Raw genomic sequence first — 22,178 nt, 5'->3', positions numbered from 1 at the left:
GTTTTGGCCAGTTGTGTACTTCTTTTTTAACATTGTAATTTCTGTGTTTAAAACCATGCATGGTAGTTTTCAAGGGAGATATATGGGGATCCTGTTCAGCACACAACTTCAACATAAACAGTGAATTTTACATGCTTTGATGACCCAATTTAACCTTGATGAAACCTACCTGATGTCCAGATTTCTGCTCTAATTTCTCAACACACTACTTACTATAGACTGATTAATGATATAAATAGTTACTGGTCATTTTTAGAATGCTCAGATAATGTATTCATGTTGCGTTCTGATTCTTTACCCTTTTTCCAGAAGTGTGCACCCGTTCCCTCCCCACATGGGGATTGGATTGGTGCATACCAAGACCAGGGAGGGAGTTCCCAACAATAGTTTATATATACACACTAGATGAGAACCTGTTTTGAAGCCACTGTACCTCCATCTTGGCACACCCAACCGTTGTAAAACATATTTTGGAAGCTAAAGAAATGCACTTTTTTAACGTCTAAATTTGTATTGACAAGTTTATTATATTAGACGCTTTAATGCATACTTATATGTGAGCTAAACATACAAATAAAAAAAATATTCAAATGTTTTCCTTAAAGTATAATTGTTTAAAGTTCTAATGTTACTGTCCCCACTACATTATTTAAATACATGTCATTTTGTCCTTGAAACATTTACTTGAAATACTGTAGAATTCCATTCATTAATTTGGACTGCTTCATCCGGAGTGCCAATATGGCCGACCAGTGGCGTCAAAGCATCTCATTCGCCAATACATAGCATCAGCAATCCAGGGTTTATATACATCACTGGTTTCCACCATGTTCTTTAAACCAGTCTATTCCTTTTAATTCCACAAGGTGGAGTATAAATCCACACTTCAGGGAAATGGTTGAATATTGGACAGCAAGCATGATAAATGTGTCTGTTGGAGTGAAGTCCTGCATGATGGTGGTTGGGAACTGGAGGCCATTTATACAACACATGCTTAGCCCATTCTCTCATTGGATTCATTGTTCCTCATGCTTTACACCCAATCTATGAATACGGATACTATTATAGACCGTTTAAGATGAGATCAATATAGTTTTATTTTTCAAACAATTCTTCATCAAGACTTTTACAGACTCATGAGTTCATTCAACACAATCTTTTAAAATATTAAAGTTCATCAGTCTAATACAATCTGAAGTTAACCCCTCAAAGCAGAAACACTAAACAAACATGGTAAAAGACATTTCATTTCTCAAAAACAAGAGATTGAAAAAAGAAAAAAAAGTAGAAGAGATTATAGACCCATCCAAAGAAATCAGCTTTTTCAGCTTTCAGACGTTCACCTGTACTGGTTCCCACAAGCACCTATTAAAAATCACAAATCCATTCATACTTTAATCTTATTCTACAAGATCCAAGATTATGTTGTACAGCAGGGATTCCCAAACTCGGTCCTGGGGCACATTTTGGTTTTTGCCCTAACAGAACAGAGCTGATTCAAATAACCAAACCATCAAGCTTTGATTATTTGAATTAGATGTGTAGTACTAGGGCAAAAGCCCTGTTGTACAGTATTACTATATAATATATGTGAATGGAGTGTCTGATTAGTGTGTGACTACATTGGGTGGAGCAGGTCATTGCCTTTATAGCAAGAGGCAGGTAATAAAACACTACACAGAAGCAGGAAACCCACCCAACTGATTATCATGTATTATCATTTATCATTCATTTATTCATCCTCCTCATAAAGGCAATTACTGGATAAACGCATCAATGCAAAACTAGAATCACAACTGTTAGTGATGTTTGTGTATTATGCTGACTGTGGATTACAAAGTAGATTTTCTTGGGATTAAGACAAAAAAACAGATTAAGCAGTGTATGGGTATCTCTCAATTATGAGACACAGACAAACAGTCCATCTTACATTCAGTTTGCTAAAGGCCACGATAAACACCCTCCCACCAAAGTCACACAGACAGAGACAGCAGAGAATTCAATTTAACACTCATATTGCTTATGAAGGAGAAGTGTCAACATTTGATAGGGCAAGGACAGCATTCGTGATATGCCTGTTTTGTGGGGCTGAAAAATTTGATTCATTTAACAAAGCCCATTTTACTGTTACAACTTTGTCGTAACACTACACTTGACTGATACTTTATATTTAGGATTGACAATAGAAACGTTGCTATACAAAAATTAGATGGCTCACTTGATGACAAATTGTTGACCCTCTCCATCCACCCACCTTTCTGTCTCAACTGGCTACTCCTGCATCGAACAGTACATGTCTTCAATAGACTGGTCACTCCCTCTCAACCAATAGCATGACTACTAGTTAGGCTGTATCAAGAGGAATCTGTACTTCACCTGGAAAGACACGCAGCTCAGCCATCACTCTCATGCATCTGTCACACCCCCAAAACAGTCCAAACATTCAGTCTTAACGTACACCCACATTCATAGCTTTCCCCTCACTACTGTAGATTAGAATACATTGTGCTTAGATTAATTAATATACCAGACAGTAAAGTATGTTATAGAAATCTGTTTTATAGATATACATTCATTTATTTAAATCTCTCAATATAATTGACATATCCTTTAATAAAATAGTTCTTTCAGAATATATTAAGTTGGTTACTTTCCCACTGCATCTCAGCCAGCCCACACACTTGACCACCAGCAAAAACCTGCTTCTTTATCGCCATGTTTCTAGCCCCTCTAACACCACACAACAAAACCCAGGTCACTGGCTTCAGTTTCATTTCAACATATGAAATACTATTCAACTATTCGCAACAAATGTAAAGTAGCATATGGCTTTTCTATGGTATTTTGGCCCCCCTCCCACCGTCTAGAGAACCATCAAATCAAGAGATGCATTTTTATAGGCATATCATTTTCTACATTCCAAATTCGTTTGCTGCCATCAACTGCACATTCTCCCTGTGCCTATATTCTAGTCACATGAATGTGTCATACAAGCAGATTGTATGCATTGAATTAAATTGCATGAAATTAACGATGGTTGAAATTCTCTAGAGAATGTTTCCTCTTCCACATGGTGGCAACAGATACAATCCCTGTAACTGGTGAGTCCATTCAATGTTTAAAGAGCAGTAGGTAAACATTGCAGTTATTATTACAGAATGAAATATATAATCATTGACAATGTAAAACATTAAAAGTTGTTGAAACATATTGGGCCGTTCTGGTTTCTATTTAAGTGCACTTAATTGGCACAGAACACCATTCTTAACGAGGGAGGCAACTATTTATTATGTTGTTCCGTCTGTCAGTAACACCTCTTCTTCATGAAGTTCAGAGTTAGAAGATTGAGTGGGGGGGGGTCATATTCACCCCTCCCCCAACACCCATCTCCCAGTCTCTTCCCTACTCCAAGGCACTGCTTAAACTGTAAACATGGCAGTTTGGCTAACTAAGATATGAGGACTTTTTCACAGCTGCCAGAGGTACTTGTTGAGTGTGTGTAAAATGTGACATTTGCGATATCAGTCACAAATGGCACACAGCTGATATTGAATGCACTAGGCTAGCGAGAAACTCATCTCAGAATTGATACGGAATTGTGATACAGGATAAATGGCTCAGATATGTGCATGCAAGCATGCTCACATAAGAGTAAAATAGACTAATTGTAACGGAACTAAAAAAGTGTGTCAATCGATTCTGTTCTTTACACCCTTATATATTTTAATATATATTTAATGTTATAATATATATAACATTAATTTAGCATAAACTACATAACATACCCACAGCTTAAGCATTTCCCCTGATCTCTAAAATAATCAAAGCAGATTCATGTATGTCCAGAGGACAATTGGGAACTTTGGTAGGGAAAACAATAGCAATTACACTATATTCAACAACTTGTTGCCTTACAACTAGTTTGGTAAGATGATAAATGAAAGTGCCCAATGAGTTGGAGTCCTCTGGTTCAGTATTGCAGAGACAAATATGACACAAAACTGGGCCTGCTAAAGCATCAGTGAGTGGATTTCAACACTGGCTCAAGAATCACACAGCTATTGCTTGGAACCACACTGATAGCTCAGTATTATCCACTGCAGCCCTATCCCTACAAACCAACATCTGAGTACAAACGTAACAAGATCCATACCAATGAACATAAAATACATCAATAACAGAGGTTACAGACAGAGTAGATCTAGCAAGAGGGAACTATTTTTCACTGGATTACAGCCGCCAGATGAGAGCCTGAACCCCAGCACTATCCCCCAGGTAAGGATCATGGACACCAGCTGCCATTATAATATTCTAACAAGCACATCACTCGCTCACCCAATTCCTATGTCCTCTATATTACGGTCACATCAAAACCTTCATACTTCATCACCCCTCGACCCCCACATCTTAAGTCACCTCACTGCCTACCTCTGGTACATTTTACACACAACAAATTAATTCAACCTAAACTCCCCTCTCGGAACAAGAACTGCACTAGAACAGCATATATATTGCAATATAACGGCAATATAACAGTAGAGAGTAAAAGTAAGAATGCCAGTTAGGCTAATACCAAATACAGAAACAGTACAGATAATATCAATTGTTTGCAGTGATATTGTTTAAATTCTTAACAAGAGAAAAGTTTAATATCATAAGTCTGTTCGATAGGCTCCTAAAATGGTAAATAGCTCCATCCCCGATATGAAACACGGGGAGAATAAAGACATATGAAAGAATGACGCTAGAACACAGCAATATGTTCCATTTTACCAGGGACTAGAATGTTACTATGTTCACATAATGGATAGTCTGTCTTCCGAGGAGTTTAAAAAAAAAAACTCCTTCCAAAAAAACCCATCAAAATAAAAACATGAAATCAAGTTTTAATCAAATACCTATTTTTCTTTTTGAATGATGAGTTGAATAATTAAACCATAGGGAATCTGAAGCATGTTGAGTGTTGCAACAATACCTTAGGGTGTGCCAGTGCAGTATATATATCAGGTCAGTGGCCACACCCTGAATGGAGGCGCTATATACACGTCTGCCGGTGACTTCAATCTACCCATGTTCTCTTCCATTTAAACATGTTAGATACCGTCTATTTACAATTCAATCTGGACTTATATTGGTTGAATCTTGCTTTCTTTAAAATGTATTTCACCAGGAAGGAATGTTTTTAACATACCCCTAATAAGAAGGAACTAACTACGGTAGTTTACAACTAAAACACAGGCGCACCAACTGACTGAGGTACAACAATACAGGACAAGTATATACAGTACAAAGTAGAGATACTACATTAGAAGCCTGTAGTGATGTCTCATAGGTAGCTACCATTCCAGAGGGAGATCAATCAGACCAGGGGAGTCAGAAGATGGCAGGTGAGATGGACTCATTGTCGTGAAGCTTTAGGCTGGAATGGATTTACAGTATGCTTGTGTGTTGGCGAGCGTGCGTATGGGACTATGTTGCTTCACCAGTTCATGATGCAGTTCCTGTTCAGGGTCATGAAGTAGACCTGGCTGCTGCCTCCGGAGCGCACAGAGGCAAAGAACACCTGAGACACACATTAACAAGACATGAGGCTTATTACTCATATTCAATGAGACTCCAGTGCCTACAGCTGTACGTACCGGAGGCATAAACATAGATGACTTAAGTAATATTTTGAATACCAATGTGTGTGTGTGACCCACCTTGTCATTCCTCTCACAGAGGAACTTGAGCCTCTGGGCTCTCTTGTGCATGAAGACTCCGTCCAAGTGGCCTGTCTCTACAGCACGGATCTCTATGGCCTTTTCTCCCCAGCCCATGATCTGGTTAGAGCAGATATGTGCTGCACACAGGGAGAGAGAGAGAGAACTCAGAACATGCCAATTTCAAGAGAAAGAAGTGTGTGTGCCTGTGCCTGCGTGCAGGTACAGATGTGCCATACCAACGGAGGTGGGCATCTCGCCCCACTGCAGCACCACATCTTTGATGATGCGTCCGTAGGTGTTGACGTAGACTCCCTCGTCCTCGTAGCACAGCAGCATCTCCATGCCGTCTGAGCTGGGCAGGAACACGATGGCATGTGGCATTATCTGGATCTGGATCTGGGGACACACAGGGGCGAAGGACTAGAATCTTGTTTTACCTAACAGTTGAATGCACTGATTCTACGTCGCTCTGAATAAGAGTGAAGTGGCTAAAATATTAAATATATGTAAATCTTGAAAGAAAGTGTTAGAATCTGAGGTTTTCACATCAATACCTTTCAGGTCTGGGCATCTAATCAATGAAACGTATCATTATTCATGTTTTATAGATGTTTTAGGTGTGAATTAATTCCAAAGCTTTATTTGATTTGTCTGCGTGCGTCTTGTTCCATGAGGAACTCCTCCACTCACATGCACTGGGATGTAGATGTCATAGTTGTTCCCAGAGTCGACATCGATAGCGTGGAAGCCAGCACTGGAGCCGTAGATGACCTTCAACCTCTGTCCTTCCTCCACTGTGAGGTCAACCAACTGGGGCCTGTGGGGCAGGTCACCAAAGGACTAGAGGAGAGTGAGAGAGGCAAAGAGAGAGGAGAACATGGGGTGTTTTGAATGTTGTTCTGGTTGACTGGCTGAGGGGAAATAGAACTCCTGGCATTTAGAACAATGAGGCAGGAAAGGTGAGACCTACCTTGAAGGCCATGAATTTGTGATAAGGCTTGGGAGCCCAGGCGTATACCTCCACCGCGTTCTTCATAGCTATCACCAGGAACTTGATCCTCTCATATTTCACTAGACACATAGAAAGCGGGATTAGAGCCATTATGTGCCACTATAAATAAACAGTGCCAAAAAGGCAAAACCAAATGTGTAAATATACATTGTTAGAAAAACAGAATGCATTGATAATAGATACACGGTTCAATAACGGGTCACATCACTGTTACTCCATCTCCTCCCTTCCTTTACTCACCCACTTTGTAGTGGACACATCCCTCCATCTCCCCTACAGTGGTCCAGCCCTGCTTCTTCTCCACCTCCGGGTCATTGTGAAGGATCTTGTTCCTCAGCCAGGCCAGGTAGTACACACGCACCTTGTTCTTCTTACCTGGGATGGACACACACACAGTTATATAGTGGATAAAGGGCTTAGTAGCAACAGATGGAGTTTGTGATGCACAGGTCCTTTTCCACAGGTTTATTAAATGAAGTGAAACGTTCAGAACGTCACAGATAGAAATGCTCAAGTCAGAATCCTGTTAGCTCTAGCTGAAGGTTTTGTGACGTTGCACTCTCCCAAACAGACCCCAGGTGAGTGCAGAGCAGTACTAATCAATCACCTGATATGGTGATGAGCAGGTTGAGTCCCTCCAGGACGTCCATCTGTTGGAACCTGCGGGAGTTGATGAGGGAGTAGACCTTCCCCTGACCACTACGGTCCAGCAGCTTCAGACCGTTCTCCGTCCCCACCAGCAGGTTCACACCTGGGGACCACACACGCTTAGATACAAATATCCCCCTTAATGCAATCAATCAGGACGTACAATGTGTGAAAAATGTGATATTCAAGCTGGGTGGAACAAAGCATGTTACACGTGGTCATTGAAATGCATATCATTCTATATTTCATTTGAATTCTGTGGCTCATATGATTAGAGTGTGGGCTATAGCCAAGACCAGTGTGCCGTCTGTCTCACCCCAGAGAGCAGCACAGAGGATCTCAGAGTTGAACCTCTTCTTGTACTTGCGGATCTCGGGGGTGTCGCTGTGGGGGCGTGTGTTGGTGGGGTTCACATTCACCATGGAGCCTTTCCTCACCTCCATTTTCAGCTGCTCAAACCTGGAGCCCAGGCCTGGACACAGCAGGAGCAGAGTTAGAAGGAGGAGAGAAACACAAGCCGTAGTTCTCTATGAATGCTAAAACTTCCTTAAGGGAATGATAATATTGAATCAAGCTACTGTGGGCAACTGCTGCCCTCCTGCTGGTGAGACATTTCCATGAGTTAGATTTACCAACAGCAGTAAGTAAGAGATGCTGATGATTGTGAGCCGAGTACTGAAAATAGAGACACTGGAATAGGAAACTAGGTAAGTGAAGGTATATAGAGGAACCTCATTTAACCCCTTATGATAATGACTATTGTCTGTACTTACTGCTCACAGAGATGGCATCCACAGGGCCTGGTGGTTGGTACATGCCCAGGTCGACAAAGGTGGTGAAGGAGGACTTGCCACTTGACGCCTTGACTAGACCCCTGGACTGATACTGGGGGAAACAAGAAGGGAGTGAGAAATACCACTGGGAATGGGGTTTACGGCAGAGAAACATGTACATGGAGAGACAGATTAGAGACAGATTAACAGTCAGAGACAGACAGTCAGTCAGAGACAGACAGTCATAGAGAGACAGTCAGAGACAGACAAATGGTCAGACAGAGAGACAGACTTACATCATAGACAGAGTCTTTCCCAGGGGAGGAGTGGGAGGCGGAGTCAGTGGGGGAGTGGGAGGGCTGCACCACGTCAGGCAGGTTGGTGTATCCATTGTGGCTCCGCTTCTCTGGTGTCTGCCAGGCAATGGGGACAAACCAGTCAAACTCCCAACACAACCGCTACATAAGAGTAAGCTAACCACCCACACACCCCCCCCCCACGTCAGTCCTATAGGTGTGTGTTTAATGCAGATTAGTCCAGTAGGCTACTTCCTGAGAGACAGATGACTCACCCTCTGCACCAGCATGGTCTGGTCCCCGTAGCCTCCAGCCTGCCCCTCCTCCCCTCCCTCCCCCTCCTCCTCATGAACCACCATGGTGTTGACTGAGTCAGAGTCTGCATCCCGGGGACTAAAGAAAGACAGGAGAGGAAGTCAGGGAGGAAGACGGGAAGGAAACAGAGGAAGGTGACAGAGCAGAGGGCAGTGGAGGATATGGAGTGGACAGGAAAATAAAAAAGACAAGGAATGGTCAGGGTGGCGGTAAAAGTGGACAATGGGCTTTCAATAACATTAAGTAGCTATGTCTCTAGAAAGCAGTTCCTTTTTTCTTCTTCCTGTTTGTCTGTGTGCCTCTCCCACCCTGGTACTGACCGGTCTGTGGGGCTGTCCTCCTCCTCATTCCCCTCTCCACTCTCACTCTCCTCACTGCTCTCACTGCCTTCGGAGGATGAAGAGTAGTCGTTGGCCTTCACCGGAGGTCTGGGCTGCTCCTCAGGGCGCTCCTTAGCATACAGCCCATGGTCCTGAACACAAACAGGCACACACGCAGACGACACAGACACGCAACAGACATTAGGGAATCATAGAGCTGGGCGTTTCCTCAATAGTTAACATACTTTGCCAGCATACCAGGACTATGGCAGGCTTGTGTAACTTTTAACACAGCAGCCTGACATAGTGGAAGCAAAAACATATCACAGCACACACAGAGATACTAACCTCTCCTATTGCTCTCTTGTAACTCTGTGCATTGGAAGAAGCAGTGGACAAACAGGGAAGTGAGTGCAGAGGAAAGGGTGTGATCAACAGGTACAGAAAATAGGATCATAAAAAGAGAGCAACTGTTAATGCAGGTGTCAATATCCAGGTGTAGGGATTGGGAGTGAGTGCAGATATTACAATAGTGCAGAATAGTCAGTGAGGAGAGCAATATAGATTTCTACAAGTGATAAGCTTAAAAGAAGATGAGTGTGATAAGGGTGTATAAAGTGTTGTCTGATTATCCATCACGCAGTGTTCAGAGTGAGGGGGTTTTACAGGTGAGGGGTACTTACAGCAGGGCGACTGGGGCGGGACGAGGTGCGAGACTCCCCTGGCTTGTGCCCCTTCATGCGCCCGTCATGGCCTAGTATGGGGGAGTCCATTTTGGAGGAGCCTGAAACCAACACACTAAATATCACATCATTGTTGGGGTTTGCTTTCATTTCGTAAAAGGGATCAAGAGATGGAGAGAAAAGCAGAGTCAGCAACAGTGTGATTTACTCACTGAGTATGCGGTGCCTCTCCAGAGAGCCAGTCTGGGGCAGATTGGATACAAGGTGCATGCTATCTCCTCTCTCCCAGCGGTCGTTGCGGCTGAGGTCTGGGTTGCTGTTAAGGAAGACACCAAATCAGTTATCTGGCCTCAGCAGTCAATATCATAACTGTGTCATGATCTACCATCATTCATGTGTCATGATTAGAATCAGAGTAATCTACCCTGACATGCATCTAAAGGCACATCTGTGAGAAAGGGAGTAAAACAGTTTCTGATGGGTGTGTTGGAACACCGTCAGCTGATTATTTTGATGAATCACGATAAACCAGATGTGTTGCTTAGAGTGGGAACAAGGATTTTAGCCACAACTCTAATAAACACGGCTTACCTGTGAAATATTTTCATGGAAAATGTCAGATACCTCCATGTTGTCAGCTTGCAGCAAAAAATATGAATAAACATAGGTGGACTTTCTGGAGAAGGAAGGAGGGACTGGGCTTTGGCAGAGGGAGGCACAGGCTTTGTTGAGACAGATTGGGAAGTGTTTTCCTCCAGAACCTAAATCAAGTAGTGGGAAATTGTGCGTTCTTGACACCGAGATTAGACAAGAGTAGCTCAAATGTGTCCTCCTGAGTTACCTGGCTCTGACTGGATGCCTGATGCCAGACGAAAGGTTGGTGTTGAGAGCTGTGGCAATGGAGGCTGTCCTCTGGGGAATCTGGGAAAGATACAGTGAAATACCACATTAACATATAGATCTATATACCCTTTAGAGAGCTCCAGACTGCGACCATTTAGTACCATTCTGTGACCCCTCGACTTGGCTGTGCGAGTACATTTTTTTAAATTCTACATGGTCGCCTCTCTCAAAACGTCTAAACCCATGATTTGGTCAAACAGTAAAGCACATTATCCTTATGATTCCTGTCATTAAAGTGTCTGCCTGCCCCTGTAAACTGGGGCCTGCTGCTGTGTCGAGGGGGGAAAAAAATGCGGCGGGATAATTTTTCTTTCTGATTGTATAAGATTTCAAAATCCAATTGCGGGGAAAACACAGCTATCCGGTTGTCACGGTCAAAGAGGTGGTTCTCAGCTTTCTGTAGTATCATTTATAGAAACAAGAGAAAAGTAACAAGTAATTAATGAGCAGCAGTAAAAAGTAACAATATATACAGGGGGGGGCACAGAGTCAATGTGCAGGGACACCGGTGAGTTGAGGTAGTATGTACATGTAGGTAGAGTTAATTAAAGTGACTATGAATAGATCACAGCAGAGAGTGGCAGTGGTGTGGAGAGGGGGGGGGGGGCAATGCAAATAGTCTGGGTAGCCATTTGACTAAATGTTCAGGAGTCTTATGGCTTGAGGTTAGAAGCTGTCTAGAAGCCTCTTGGATCTAGACTTGGTGGTCTGGTACAGCTTGCCATGCGGTAGCAGAGATAACAGTCTATGACTTGGGTGACTGGTGTCTGACAATTTTTAAGGCCTTCCTCGAACACCGCCTGGTATAGAGGTCCTGGATGGCAGGAAGCTTGGCCCCAGTGATGTACTGGGTCATCCGCACTACCCTCTGTAGTGGCTTGCGGTCGGAGACTGAGCAGTTGCCATACCAGGCAGTGATGCAACCAGATGCTCTCGATGGTGCAGCTGTAGACATTTTGAGGATCTGAGGACCCATGACAAATCTTTTCAGTCTCCTGAGGGGGAATAGGTTTTGTCGTGCCCGCTTCACGACTGTCATAGTGTGCTTGGACCATGTTAGTTTGTTGGTGATGTGGACACCAAGGAACTTGAAGCTCTGCTCTCAACCTGCTCCACTCATCCGTCGATGAGAATGGGGGAGTGCTCGGTCCTCTTTTTCCTGTAGTCCACCATAATCTCCTTTGTCTTGATCAAGTTGAGGGAGAGGTTGTTGTCCTGGCACCACACAACCAGGTCTCTGACCTCAGCCTGTAGGGAGGTCTCGTTGAAGTCGGTGATCAGGCCTACCACTGTTGTGTCATCGGCAAATTTAATGATGGTGTTGGAGTCGTGCCTGGCCGTGCAATCATGAGTGAACAAGGAGTACAGGAGGGGGCTGAGCATGCACCCCTGAGGGGCCCACGTGTTGAGGATCAGTGTGGCGGATGTATTGTTACCTACCCTTAACACATCCTTAGCTTAGTGATGAGCTTTGAGGGCACTATGGTGTTGAACGCTGAGCTGTAGTCAATGAATAGCATTCTCACATAGGTGTTCCTTTTGCCCTGGTGGGAAAGGGCAGTGTGGAGTGCAATAGAGATTGCATCATCTGTGGATCTATTGGGGCGGTATGTAAATTGGAGTGGGTCTAGGGTTTCTGGGATGATGGTGTTGATGTGAGCCATGACCAGCCTTTCAAAGCACTTCAAGGCTACAGACGTGAGTGCTACGGGTCGGTAGTCATTTAGGCAGGTTACCTTAGTGTTCTTGGGCACAGGCACTATGGTGGTCTGCTTAAAATATATTGGTATTAGACTTAGACAAGGAGAGGTTGAAAATGTCAGTGAAGACACTTGCTAGTTGGTCAGCGCATGCTCGCAGTACACGTCCTGGTAATCCGTCTGGCCCTGCAGCCTTGTGAATGTTGACCTGTTTAAAGGTCTTACATCGGCTGCGGAGAGCGTGATCACACAGTCTTCCGGTACAGCTGGTGCTCTCATGCATGTTTTAGTGTTATTTGCCTCGAAGCGAGCATAGATGTAGTTCAGCTCATCTGGTAGTCTCGTGTCACTGGGCAACTCTAGGCTGTGATTCCTTTGTAGTCTGTAATGGGTTGCAGGCCCTGCCACATCTGACAAACGTCAGAGCCTGTGTAGTATGACTCAATCTTAGTCCTGTATTGACGCTTTGCCTGTTTGATATGGCTTTGGGATACGGAGCGCCGGAGATGCGCATAGGCCACTGCGATTGCACAGGCCTTATGTTTATCGGGACATTAATGTTAGATTATTATGTGGCTACTAGCAGTGGGTATTATATTTAGAGTTAACGATCTAGCTAATGTGTTTTGAGTTTCCACTTACTCAGGCAGTGAACTAGCCCCAAATAAATGTAAATATTGGTAATTCTGTAGCCCTGTTTTAACAGTAAAATATAACAATAGCTTAATTGTCAACCCAAAATGCATGACAATCACTGGATTAGGTTGCATATTAAAATATTTTGAATCACAACATGAAAAGATGACAAAAAAGTATTTCTTGAATACTGTCTCAGTAGTCTATTACACTTAAATAACGCACTGAGAGTGACTTTATAAGATGATCAAAAGATATATATATATTATGTAACGCTGTGAAAAAAATTGGTGTGTCCAAATCCTGGGCTGGTGCCACCAACTGAAAACTGTAGTGGCACAAGCGCCACCAGGGAAATTTTAGTCTGGAGCGCTGTCTTTAGTCAACATCTAAAGACTAAAACCCAGCAGGTGGTCTCTGACCTTGGGCGGCTGCTCCATCTCTGGCAGGCGGATCCAGGGGCCGCGGTCCTCCCTTGTGCGAGGCTGTGGGGCGGGGCTCTCGGAGGTGGGGTCGGAGTTCTGTCGGACCAGCTCCCTGGAGTGGACAGGGCGGGGGTGGGGGTAGGGGATGGGTCCTGGGTGGGGAAGGCGGACATGGTCTTAGTGGGCTGGTCACACAGGGACTGGGAGCGGGGGACAGGGGCAGCGTAGGGCTTCAGCGGAACCAAGTGGGCCATCTGGAACTGCAAGGGGGCAGCGGTGAGGAAGGAGGGAAGGGAGTGTGAAGGTGGAGGAGCAGGCAGGGTAAGGCAGTGAGAGCAGGCAGGATAGAGTGGGACAGGATTGTGCATGTTGAGGATTGAGGATTGTGCATGTTTTAAGATGGGGAATAGAGGGATTTTTGCCATTTTATGAAATGTCAATAAAACAATATGAAAGCAATAAGAAGGGGAGAGGGTGGGTCCAGGAGGAGAAGGGAGAAAAGGAAGGTAAATAAGATTGGAAATAAATACAGTTCAAAGAAGCATTATTAGACAGAGGGTAATGCAGCTCAAGAAAGAAAGACAACGCAGTCGCCACTGTGCTAAACCAGTATTTGACCAAATTGTCTGCAATGATGTAACACGGGAAAACATACAAATAAAGTACACACTGACTAATACATTTCCAGATGAACACCAACACACCTTGCCCTGTCCCCCCTGAGGTTCAACAGGCCGCTGCATAGGCGGGGTCTGAGTAGCCTGGCCCCCTCCGGATTGGCTGATGGAGTCGGAGCGTGATTGGATGGCAGTGTCAGAGACAGTGGTGCAGATTTTGGGTGAGCCCTGCCTGTTGAGCTTACTGCGCTCCTCCACCTGAGACAAAGGGAGAGAAGGAAAGGGAGGCAAAGACGGGGGACAGGGAGAGGGAGGAAGAGAGCATATCACACAGAGATGTCGATTCAGACTAACTTTCAGGAAAAAAAGATGACACCTAAGGTGATACTACATAACTGCTTGTATATGCTAGCTTGTTACAGGGAAATAGCTAAATGTATTCCACTGGTATTAGTCTATATTACTCCAGGTTATAAAACACTATGTAATGAAAGGTGTGGTTCATAGGGTTATCTAGGAAGTAAGAGCATGTTCCACTGTTCCTGTCTGTGTGGTTATTGTACCTCTCGGGCCCAGGCGGGCTTGTTGTTGGGCTCCAGGTTCTTGCTGTAGTGGTATAGGGGCTGGGGCTTCTTGTCCTGTTGCTGCTGCTGCAGAGACACCAGGTAGGCATGCTCCTGCTGCAGCTGCCTCTGCAGACGCTCAGACTGCCTCTGCTCCTCCAGCTGCTTACGTTTGTACTCCTGCACACACACCATGATACGGTCAAAGCAGACTTACCAAGGACTGAGCATGGCTAGTACACAATACACAACGCTTTGACATGCCCCCAAAACAGACACAATCCCACATACAAAGATGGGGACATCATGCAGGGTACACATAGACAAGGGCTGATTCTCCACTTCTCTCAAGAAACGTTCTCATCAAGTAAAAAGCAACATACAGAACATGGAGTGTTTGATGCCTCTAGTGGTGAGAGGTGTGAAGTGCAAGAAGGAGGAGGAGGGTGAGCAGTATGCCCTGCAGGCAGAGGTAGGGGTAGACTAGGGCTGAGGAGAGGAGGTGACTGCAGGAGAAAGGAAGGAAGAGAGTTACCATGAGCAGTGCCTGCTCCTGAAGCAGCTGCTGCTGAAGGATTTCTAACTGCCGCTGTTCCTCCTCTAACTTATTTCTTATGAACTCCTGAAGAGAGGTGGAGGGGTGAAGAGGGAAAGACAATGGAGAAGAGGATAGATATAAATAGACCACGATGTAGGCGGGGGAGGGGGGGGGGGAATTTATGACTGTCATACACTAGTTAGTATACAGCCCTAGTGATTTGTCGTGGCTTTAAAGTTATACATTCACACTAAAAGCTAAAATGGTATTAGCTATTTTCTATTGAATATCTACTGTGAAGACTACAATACAGTTCCATATAGGCATCACATCTATCAGTACTAGATGCAGGTTAGTTATCGTGAAGAAACGGGCCATGGTAGGAGAGTTAAAGGTTGGAGAAAAGAAGACTAGGAGAGTAGATTATAAAACGTAGGTTGACTGTGATATAATGCCAGTCACTGTGTGGTAGAGGTAGAGCGGAAATGGAGCAGCAGAAACTGAGCTCTTGCACAGAAAACACACTAAATTAGATCCCGGCTGCCATGGCAACCAGCACACGGACATTCCACAGCTAGAATGGCTTGCAGTAGGCTGCAGAGTAGGCTACACCCACACCTCTCCCCAATTGGCTGATTGTGCTCCTGTGCTTCTCGTGGTTGGTTACCTGCTCCCTCTCAGCCAGCCTCCTATCCTCCTCCCTCCGTATATCGTCAAGTCTCCGATGGGGACCCTTTTCTTGCTGTCTCACCATCTCTCGCTCTTTTCTCTGTTGCTGAGAGGGATGACAGGAGAGAGAAATTTGTGTGGAGGCCACATTTTTTTACATTAGTTGTGGTTATAATGGATGCCTTGCATAAACCTTTAGTTTTCTTCCCCCTCCACCGCGAGAGGAAATGGAAAGAGAGAGAGGAAATGGAGAGCGAGCGAGCGAGCGAGCGAGCGAGAGAGAGAGAGAGAGAGAGAGAGAGAGAGAGAGAGAGAGAGAGAGAGCAAAAGAAAAGAGCGAGAGACAGCAAGAGAGCAAAAGAGTGAGCGAGTGTGAAAGAGAGAAAGAGCATGTTAGGTGTGAGTCACTGCCAGCCCCCGTTACCAACAGCCACTGCAGCCCTGCTCCTCTGCTAAGACCGCACAGCTCCCTGATTCAAACACTTGGCCAGTTGTTCTTTTAATTGTTATCACCCTGAATAGTTTTAAGCCGCCTTCTGAAAAGACAGCCTCCCATTTAAAACAACTCCCTTAAGAGAGGATGCCTCTTAGAATTAAGATAGCACTTGCTAATGACACGTTTTACATTTAAATGTCCGTCTTCTCTTTTGTTGTTGAGAATTAATGATTAACAATCTCGAGACAATATTGAGCTATCATTTTTAGTTCTCTCCCTGACGCTAAGTTGCTTCCTGACCTTGTGATAATCAACTCCCATCTACTCCACACTGTATGCAGGTAATCCAACATTAATTGAGATTTAAATCCAGTGGAAGTATTTTAATTGGCACAGAAATGATGTGCAATTATTCATAATTATCATTAATAAAAAATGTATTATAGATATCATCAAACCGTTGGTGTTACCAACTTGCTAAATTAGCAAGCTTCATATCCTGCTGTATTACGGTATCTCCCTAAACAGTGGCAATGTACATAACAGCTTAGTACAATCCCAGTAAACCGGTCTACTGTGAAAGCCTTAACTTGGAGTGACATAAATAGCTAGATAAAAGGCTTGCGATGATTCATTCTTTGTAAGGTGGGATCAAGTCAGCTGAACCATGTTGGTCACAGGTTTTACCTCAAAGGGTAAAAACGTGGTTTGATTAAGCAAGCTAAAGAACACAAACTGCAGTTGATAAGGTTGTCAGTGAGTCTGTGTGTGTATATATGTGCATGTGTGTATGCATATATATATTATATATATACACACACACACACACACACACACACACACACACACACATATATATATATTAGAGGTCGGCCGATTAATTAGGGACGATTTCAAGTTCATATAACAATTGGAAATCGGAATTTTTGGACACCAATTTGGCAATTTTTTTTACACCTTTATTTAATCTTTATTTAACTAGGCAAGTCAGTTAAGAACACATTCTTATTTTCAATGACGGCCTAGGAACGGTGAGTTAACTGCCTCGTTCAGGGGCAGAACGACAGATTTTCACCTTGTCAGCTCGGGGGATTCAAACTTGCAACCTTACAGTTAACTAGTCCAACGCTCTAACCACCTGCCTCTCACTGCACTCCACGATGAGATTGCCTGTTACGCGAATGCAGTAGAAGCCAAGGTAAGTTGATAGCTAGCATTAAACTTAACTTATAAAAAACAATCAATCATAATCACTAGTTAACTACACATTGTTGATGATATTACTAGTTTATCTAGCGTGTCCTGCGTTGCATATAATCGATGCGGTGCATATCGTTGCTCCAATGTGTACCTAACCATAAACATCAATGCCTTTCTTAAAATCAATACACAGAAGTATATATTTTTAAACCTGCATATTTAGCTAAAAGAAATCCAGGTTAGCAGGCAATATTAACCCGGTGAAATTGTCACTTTTCTTGCATTCATTGCACGCAGAGTCAGTGTATATGCTACAGTTTGGGAAGCATAATTTGCAAGAATTTTACATAATTATGACAAAACATTGAAGGTTGTGCAATGTAACAGGAATATTTCAACAAATGGATGCCACCCCTTAGATAAAGACTCATGTTAAAAGGAACCACAAGCTTTCCTATGTTCATGTTCTGAGCAAGGAACTTAAACGTAGCTTTCTTACATGGCACATATTGCACTTTTACTTTCTTCTCCAACACATTATTTTTGCATTATTTAAAACAAATTGAACATGTTTCATTATTTATTTGAGGCTAAATTGATTTTATTGATGTATTATATTAAGTTAAAATAAGTGTTAATTCAGTATTGTTGTAATTGTCATTGTTATAAATAAAACACTATTTTTTATATAAATCGGCATCAGCTTTTTTTGGTCCTCCAATAATCGGTATCGGTGTTGAAAAATCACAATCGGTCGACCTCTAGTGTGTGTATATATATATGTGTGTGTGTGTGTGTGTGTGTATACAGTGGGACAAAAAAGTATTTAGTCAGCCACCAATTGTGCACGTTCTCCCACTTAAAAAGATGAGAGAGGCCTGTAATTTTCATCATAGGTACACTTCAACTATGACAGATAAAATTAGAAAAAAAAATCCAGAAAATCACATTGTAGGATTTTTTATGAATTTATTTGCAAATTATGGTGGAAAATAAGTATTTGGTCACCTACAAACAAGCAAGATTTCTGGCTCTCACAGACCTGTAACTTCTTTAAGAGGCTCCTCTGTCCTCCACTCGTTACCTGTATTAATGACACCTGTTTGAACTTGTTATCAGTATAAAAGACACCTGTCCACAACCTCAAACAGTCACACTCCAAACTCCACTATGGCCAAGACCAAAGAGCTGTCAAAGGACACCAGAAACAAAATTGTAGACCTGCACCAGGTTGGGAAGACTACCATCAGTAACACACTACGCCGCCAGGGACTCAAATCCTGCAGTGCCAGACGTGTCCCCCTGCTTAAGCCAGTACATGTCCAGGCCCGTCTGAAGTTTGCTAGAGAGCATTTGGATGATCCAGAAGAAGATTGGGAGAATGTCATATGGTCAGATGAAACCAAAATATAACTTTTTGGTAAAAACTCAACTCGCCGTGTTTGGAGGACAAAGAATGCTGAGTTGCATCCAAAGAACACCATACCTACTGTGACGCATGGGGGTGGAAACATCATGCTTTGGGGCTGTTTTTCTGCAAAGGGACCAGGACGACTGATCCGTGTAAAGGAAAGAATGAATGGGGTCATGTATATTGAGTGAAAAACTCCTTTCATCAGCAAGGGCATTGAAGATGAAACATGGCTGGGTCTTTCAGCATGACAATGATCCCAAACACACCGTCCGGGCAACAAAGGAGTGGCTTCGTAAGAAGCATTTCAAGGTCCTGGAGTGGCCTAGCCAGTCTCCAGATCTCAACCCCATAGAAAATCTTTGGAGGGAGTTGAAAGTCCGTGTTGCCCAGCAACAGCCCCAAAACATCACTGCTCTAGAGGAGATCTGCATGGAGGAATGGGTCAAAATACCAGCAACAGTGTGTGAAAACCTTGTGAAGACTTACAGAAAACATTTGACCTCTGTCATTGCCAACAAAGGGTATATATATATATATAACAAAGTATTGAGATAAACTTTTGTTATTGACCAAATACTTATTTTCCACCATAATTTGCAAATAAATTCATTGAAAATCCTACAATGTGATTTTCTGGATTTTTTTCCTTCTCATTTTGTCTGTCATAGTTTAAGTGTACCTATGATGAAAATTACAGGCCTCTCATCTTTTTAAGTGGGAGAACTTGCACAATTGGTGGCTGACTAAATAATTTTTTGCCCCACTGTATGTGTGTGTATTACCTCTTCCAGGCGGCGGCGCTGTTCTTTCTGCTCTTCGATGCGTTTCTGTCGGTCGTGCAGCAGCTGTCTCTTGTGTTCCTCTGGGTCTCTACGCTGGGCAGCCAGCTGGGCCTGCTGTCTCTTCAGAGCCTCCGAGCGCTCCTTGTTCTCTTGCTGAAGACGCAAGAAGTCCCGCCTCAACGTCGACTCACCCGGCACATTCAGGATGGAGGTACTGGAGGAGAGAGAGGTGGAAGGGTTAGAAAGGAGGATTTAGATGTGGAGGAATATAGCAGGATGAGGTGATGAGAGATCATAGTAGAGAATCAGGAGATTGTGTCATTAATCTCAGGACACTATATTATTATATTACGGGGGTAGTAATGCTATATGGGTAGTGTTGTGTTACCTGGACTCCCTGTCTTCCCCACGGTTCTCATCCTCCTCATCACTGCCACTGTATTCATACTCTGTCTCCTCTGAGACAAAGGGAGTGAGAGAAAGAATTAACAGAAATGAGAAAGTATATCATATAGTTGTGAAAACATACTAGGTAACTGCCAAAAAGGAAACACATGAGTAAATGAGGGATACAAAGTATATTGAAAGCAGGTGCATCAACACAGGTGTGGTTCCTGAGTTAATTAAGCAATTAAAATCCCATCATGATTAGTCATGTATAAAAATGCCCAGTTGCCCATTATTTTGGCTACTATGGCTAGAAGAGATGTCAGTGACTTTGAAAGAAGAGCCTTAAAGGACCGCAGGGGGATTAAAGGGTGTGTGGTTGTGTCTCAGTCACCAGATCTCAACCCAAATTAACACTTTGGAGCTGTGCCTGAGAGAGCATTTTCCACCACCCTCAACAAAACACCAAATTATGGAATTTCTTGTGGAAGAATGACATCACATCCCTCCAATAGAATTGCAGACACTTGTAGAATCTATGCCAAGGCGCATTGAAGCTGTTGTGGCCCAATGACCTATTAAAGACACTATTTTGGTGCTTCCTTTATTTTGGCCGTTATCTGTATGTACATATAATGACAATAATCCACCCAATCTTCTCAGTCAACCTCAACCCTCCAACCATTATGCACACAGACATGTGCAAAACACAATATCTCATGCCCAACCCAAACAGGCCTCAGTCGGGCCCAGGCCGGCCCTTCCCTCGCTCACCCTTCTCGCCCCTCTTCTTGCGTGTGCGGTCGATGTGATCTTTGAGCTGGATGCGGACCTGGCGCTCCGTGGGCTGGTCCCGGATGAACGAGTGCTTCAGGAGCTGCTCTGTGGTTGGCCGGCTGGTGTACGTCTTCACCAGGCAGCCCTCTATAAAGTCTATAAACTTCTTAGACCTGGAGGTGGGGTGGGTGGGTCAGGTGAGGAAGAGGGGAGTGTTGAGTAACAGGTGTTTGGTGGAGAGAGATGGGAGAGCTGGTGTGAGTGGGAATTTTAGGAGGCCTGGTATCTCCTGTAGGTCGCATGTATTTGGGAATGAAAACTATTCTAAGATGAGTGTTCAGAAAGAAAGGAGAAGAACAGGGAAGGTCTGTGTGCGTGGGAGTGAAAGAGAGACAAAAAGACAGTCCGAGTATCCATACATTAAATGTACAACAGTGCCTCTAAATCGGTAGATTTTTCGCTGCTATTTTCATTAGGATGTACTAGGGTGTATCAATTGCAGTAAAGTTGTCCACATGACTTGTCTGGAGGCCAATAGCTATCACTAAGGTATGTACTATAGGTCAACCAAATTAAACATGTGCATTGAGCAACAACTTCATTCAATACATTCTGGTCTTAGTCATTGAATAATTTGTATGAGTAGTTTAAATATGTGATTTGCAGATGACTCGCTTGTTTGAGGTCTAAGAATGTCTTCCTACATGCCTGGTTTGTCAGGGAAAGAATAATGCAAGTAAAAAAAAACAGGCTACGTTAGTTTAAGTTAGGGCTGTTGTGGTGACCGTATTACCGCCACACCGGCAGCCACAAGTCAGGAAGGCAGTCAAATTCTACATGACCGTTCAGTCGCGGTAATTAGGCTTCTCCAAGAACTGCTGCTGGTCATTAGTAGCCTAACAAACTTACTAACTGCCTGGCACTCAGCACTGTTGTCCCTCTAAAATCAATTCAAATTTTATTTGTCACATGCGAATACAAAAAAGGTGTAGACCTTACCGTGAAATGCTTACTTACAAGGCCCTTAACTCCATTTATTGAACTGCATTTTTGGTTAAGAAAATATTTACTAAATAATGTACATTTAAATTCAAAAAGTAACAAGAAAATTACATAACGAGGCTATATACAGGCGGTATCGAGCCAATGTGCGGGGGTACAGGTTAGTAGAGGTAATTTATAAAGTGACTATGCATAGATAAGCAGCGGGTAGCAGCAGTGTAAAAACAAGGGGGAGGGGGTCAATGTAAATAGTCCAAGTGTTAATTTCATTAATCGTTCAGCAGTATTATGGCTTGGGCGTAGAAGCTGTTAAGGTCCCAAACGTGACTCTCCGGTACCGGTTGTAATGCGGTAGCAGAGAGAACACTCTATGACTT

At 43.5% G+C, this 22,178-nt stretch overlaps 1 protein-coding gene across 1 annotated transcript in view; it reads right to left on the bottom strand.

Moving 5' to 3' along the window:
• Positions 1–1,072: 1,072 nt before the first annotated feature.
• The window catches only part of LOC112257773 (misshapen-like kinase 1), a 34,213-nt gene continuing 13,107 nt past the window's right edge, over positions 1,073–22,178 (bottom strand). The window contains 25 exon segments of the mRNA XM_024431600.2: positions 1,073–5,563; positions 5,703–5,842; positions 5,942–6,101; positions 6,396–6,545; positions 6,676–6,776; positions 6,958–7,092; positions 7,325–7,468; positions 7,682–7,837; positions 8,139–8,250; positions 8,435–8,551; positions 8,710–8,827; positions 9,070–9,221; positions 9,418–9,441; positions 9,753–9,853; positions 9,965–10,068; positions 10,594–10,673; positions 13,414–13,526; positions 13,529–13,676; positions 14,121–14,291; positions 14,597–14,776; positions 15,132–15,218; positions 15,802–15,909; positions 19,636–19,849; positions 20,024–20,093; positions 20,797–20,972. Of these exon segments, the coding sequence (XP_024287368.2) occupies positions 5,480–5,563; positions 5,703–5,842; positions 5,942–6,101; positions 6,396–6,545; positions 6,676–6,776; positions 6,958–7,092; positions 7,325–7,468; positions 7,682–7,837; positions 8,139–8,250; positions 8,435–8,551; positions 8,710–8,827; positions 9,070–9,221; positions 9,418–9,441; positions 9,753–9,853; positions 9,965–10,068; positions 10,594–10,673; positions 13,414–13,526; positions 13,529–13,676; positions 14,121–14,291; positions 14,597–14,776; positions 15,132–15,218; positions 15,802–15,909; positions 19,636–19,849; positions 20,024–20,093; positions 20,797–20,972 (3,145 nt within the window). The 3' untranslated portion in view covers positions 1,073–5,479.

This window comes from Oncorhynchus tshawytscha, linkage group LG09 (genome assembly GCF_018296145.1).
Source record: "Oncorhynchus tshawytscha isolate Ot180627B linkage group LG09, Otsh_v2.0, whole genome shotgun sequence".
Taxonomy (NCBI): domain Eukaryota; kingdom Metazoa; phylum Chordata; class Actinopteri; order Salmoniformes; family Salmonidae; genus Oncorhynchus; species Oncorhynchus tshawytscha.
Note: the sequence above shows the minus strand (reverse complement) of the source record. Positions and strands in the feature narration are given on the sequence as shown.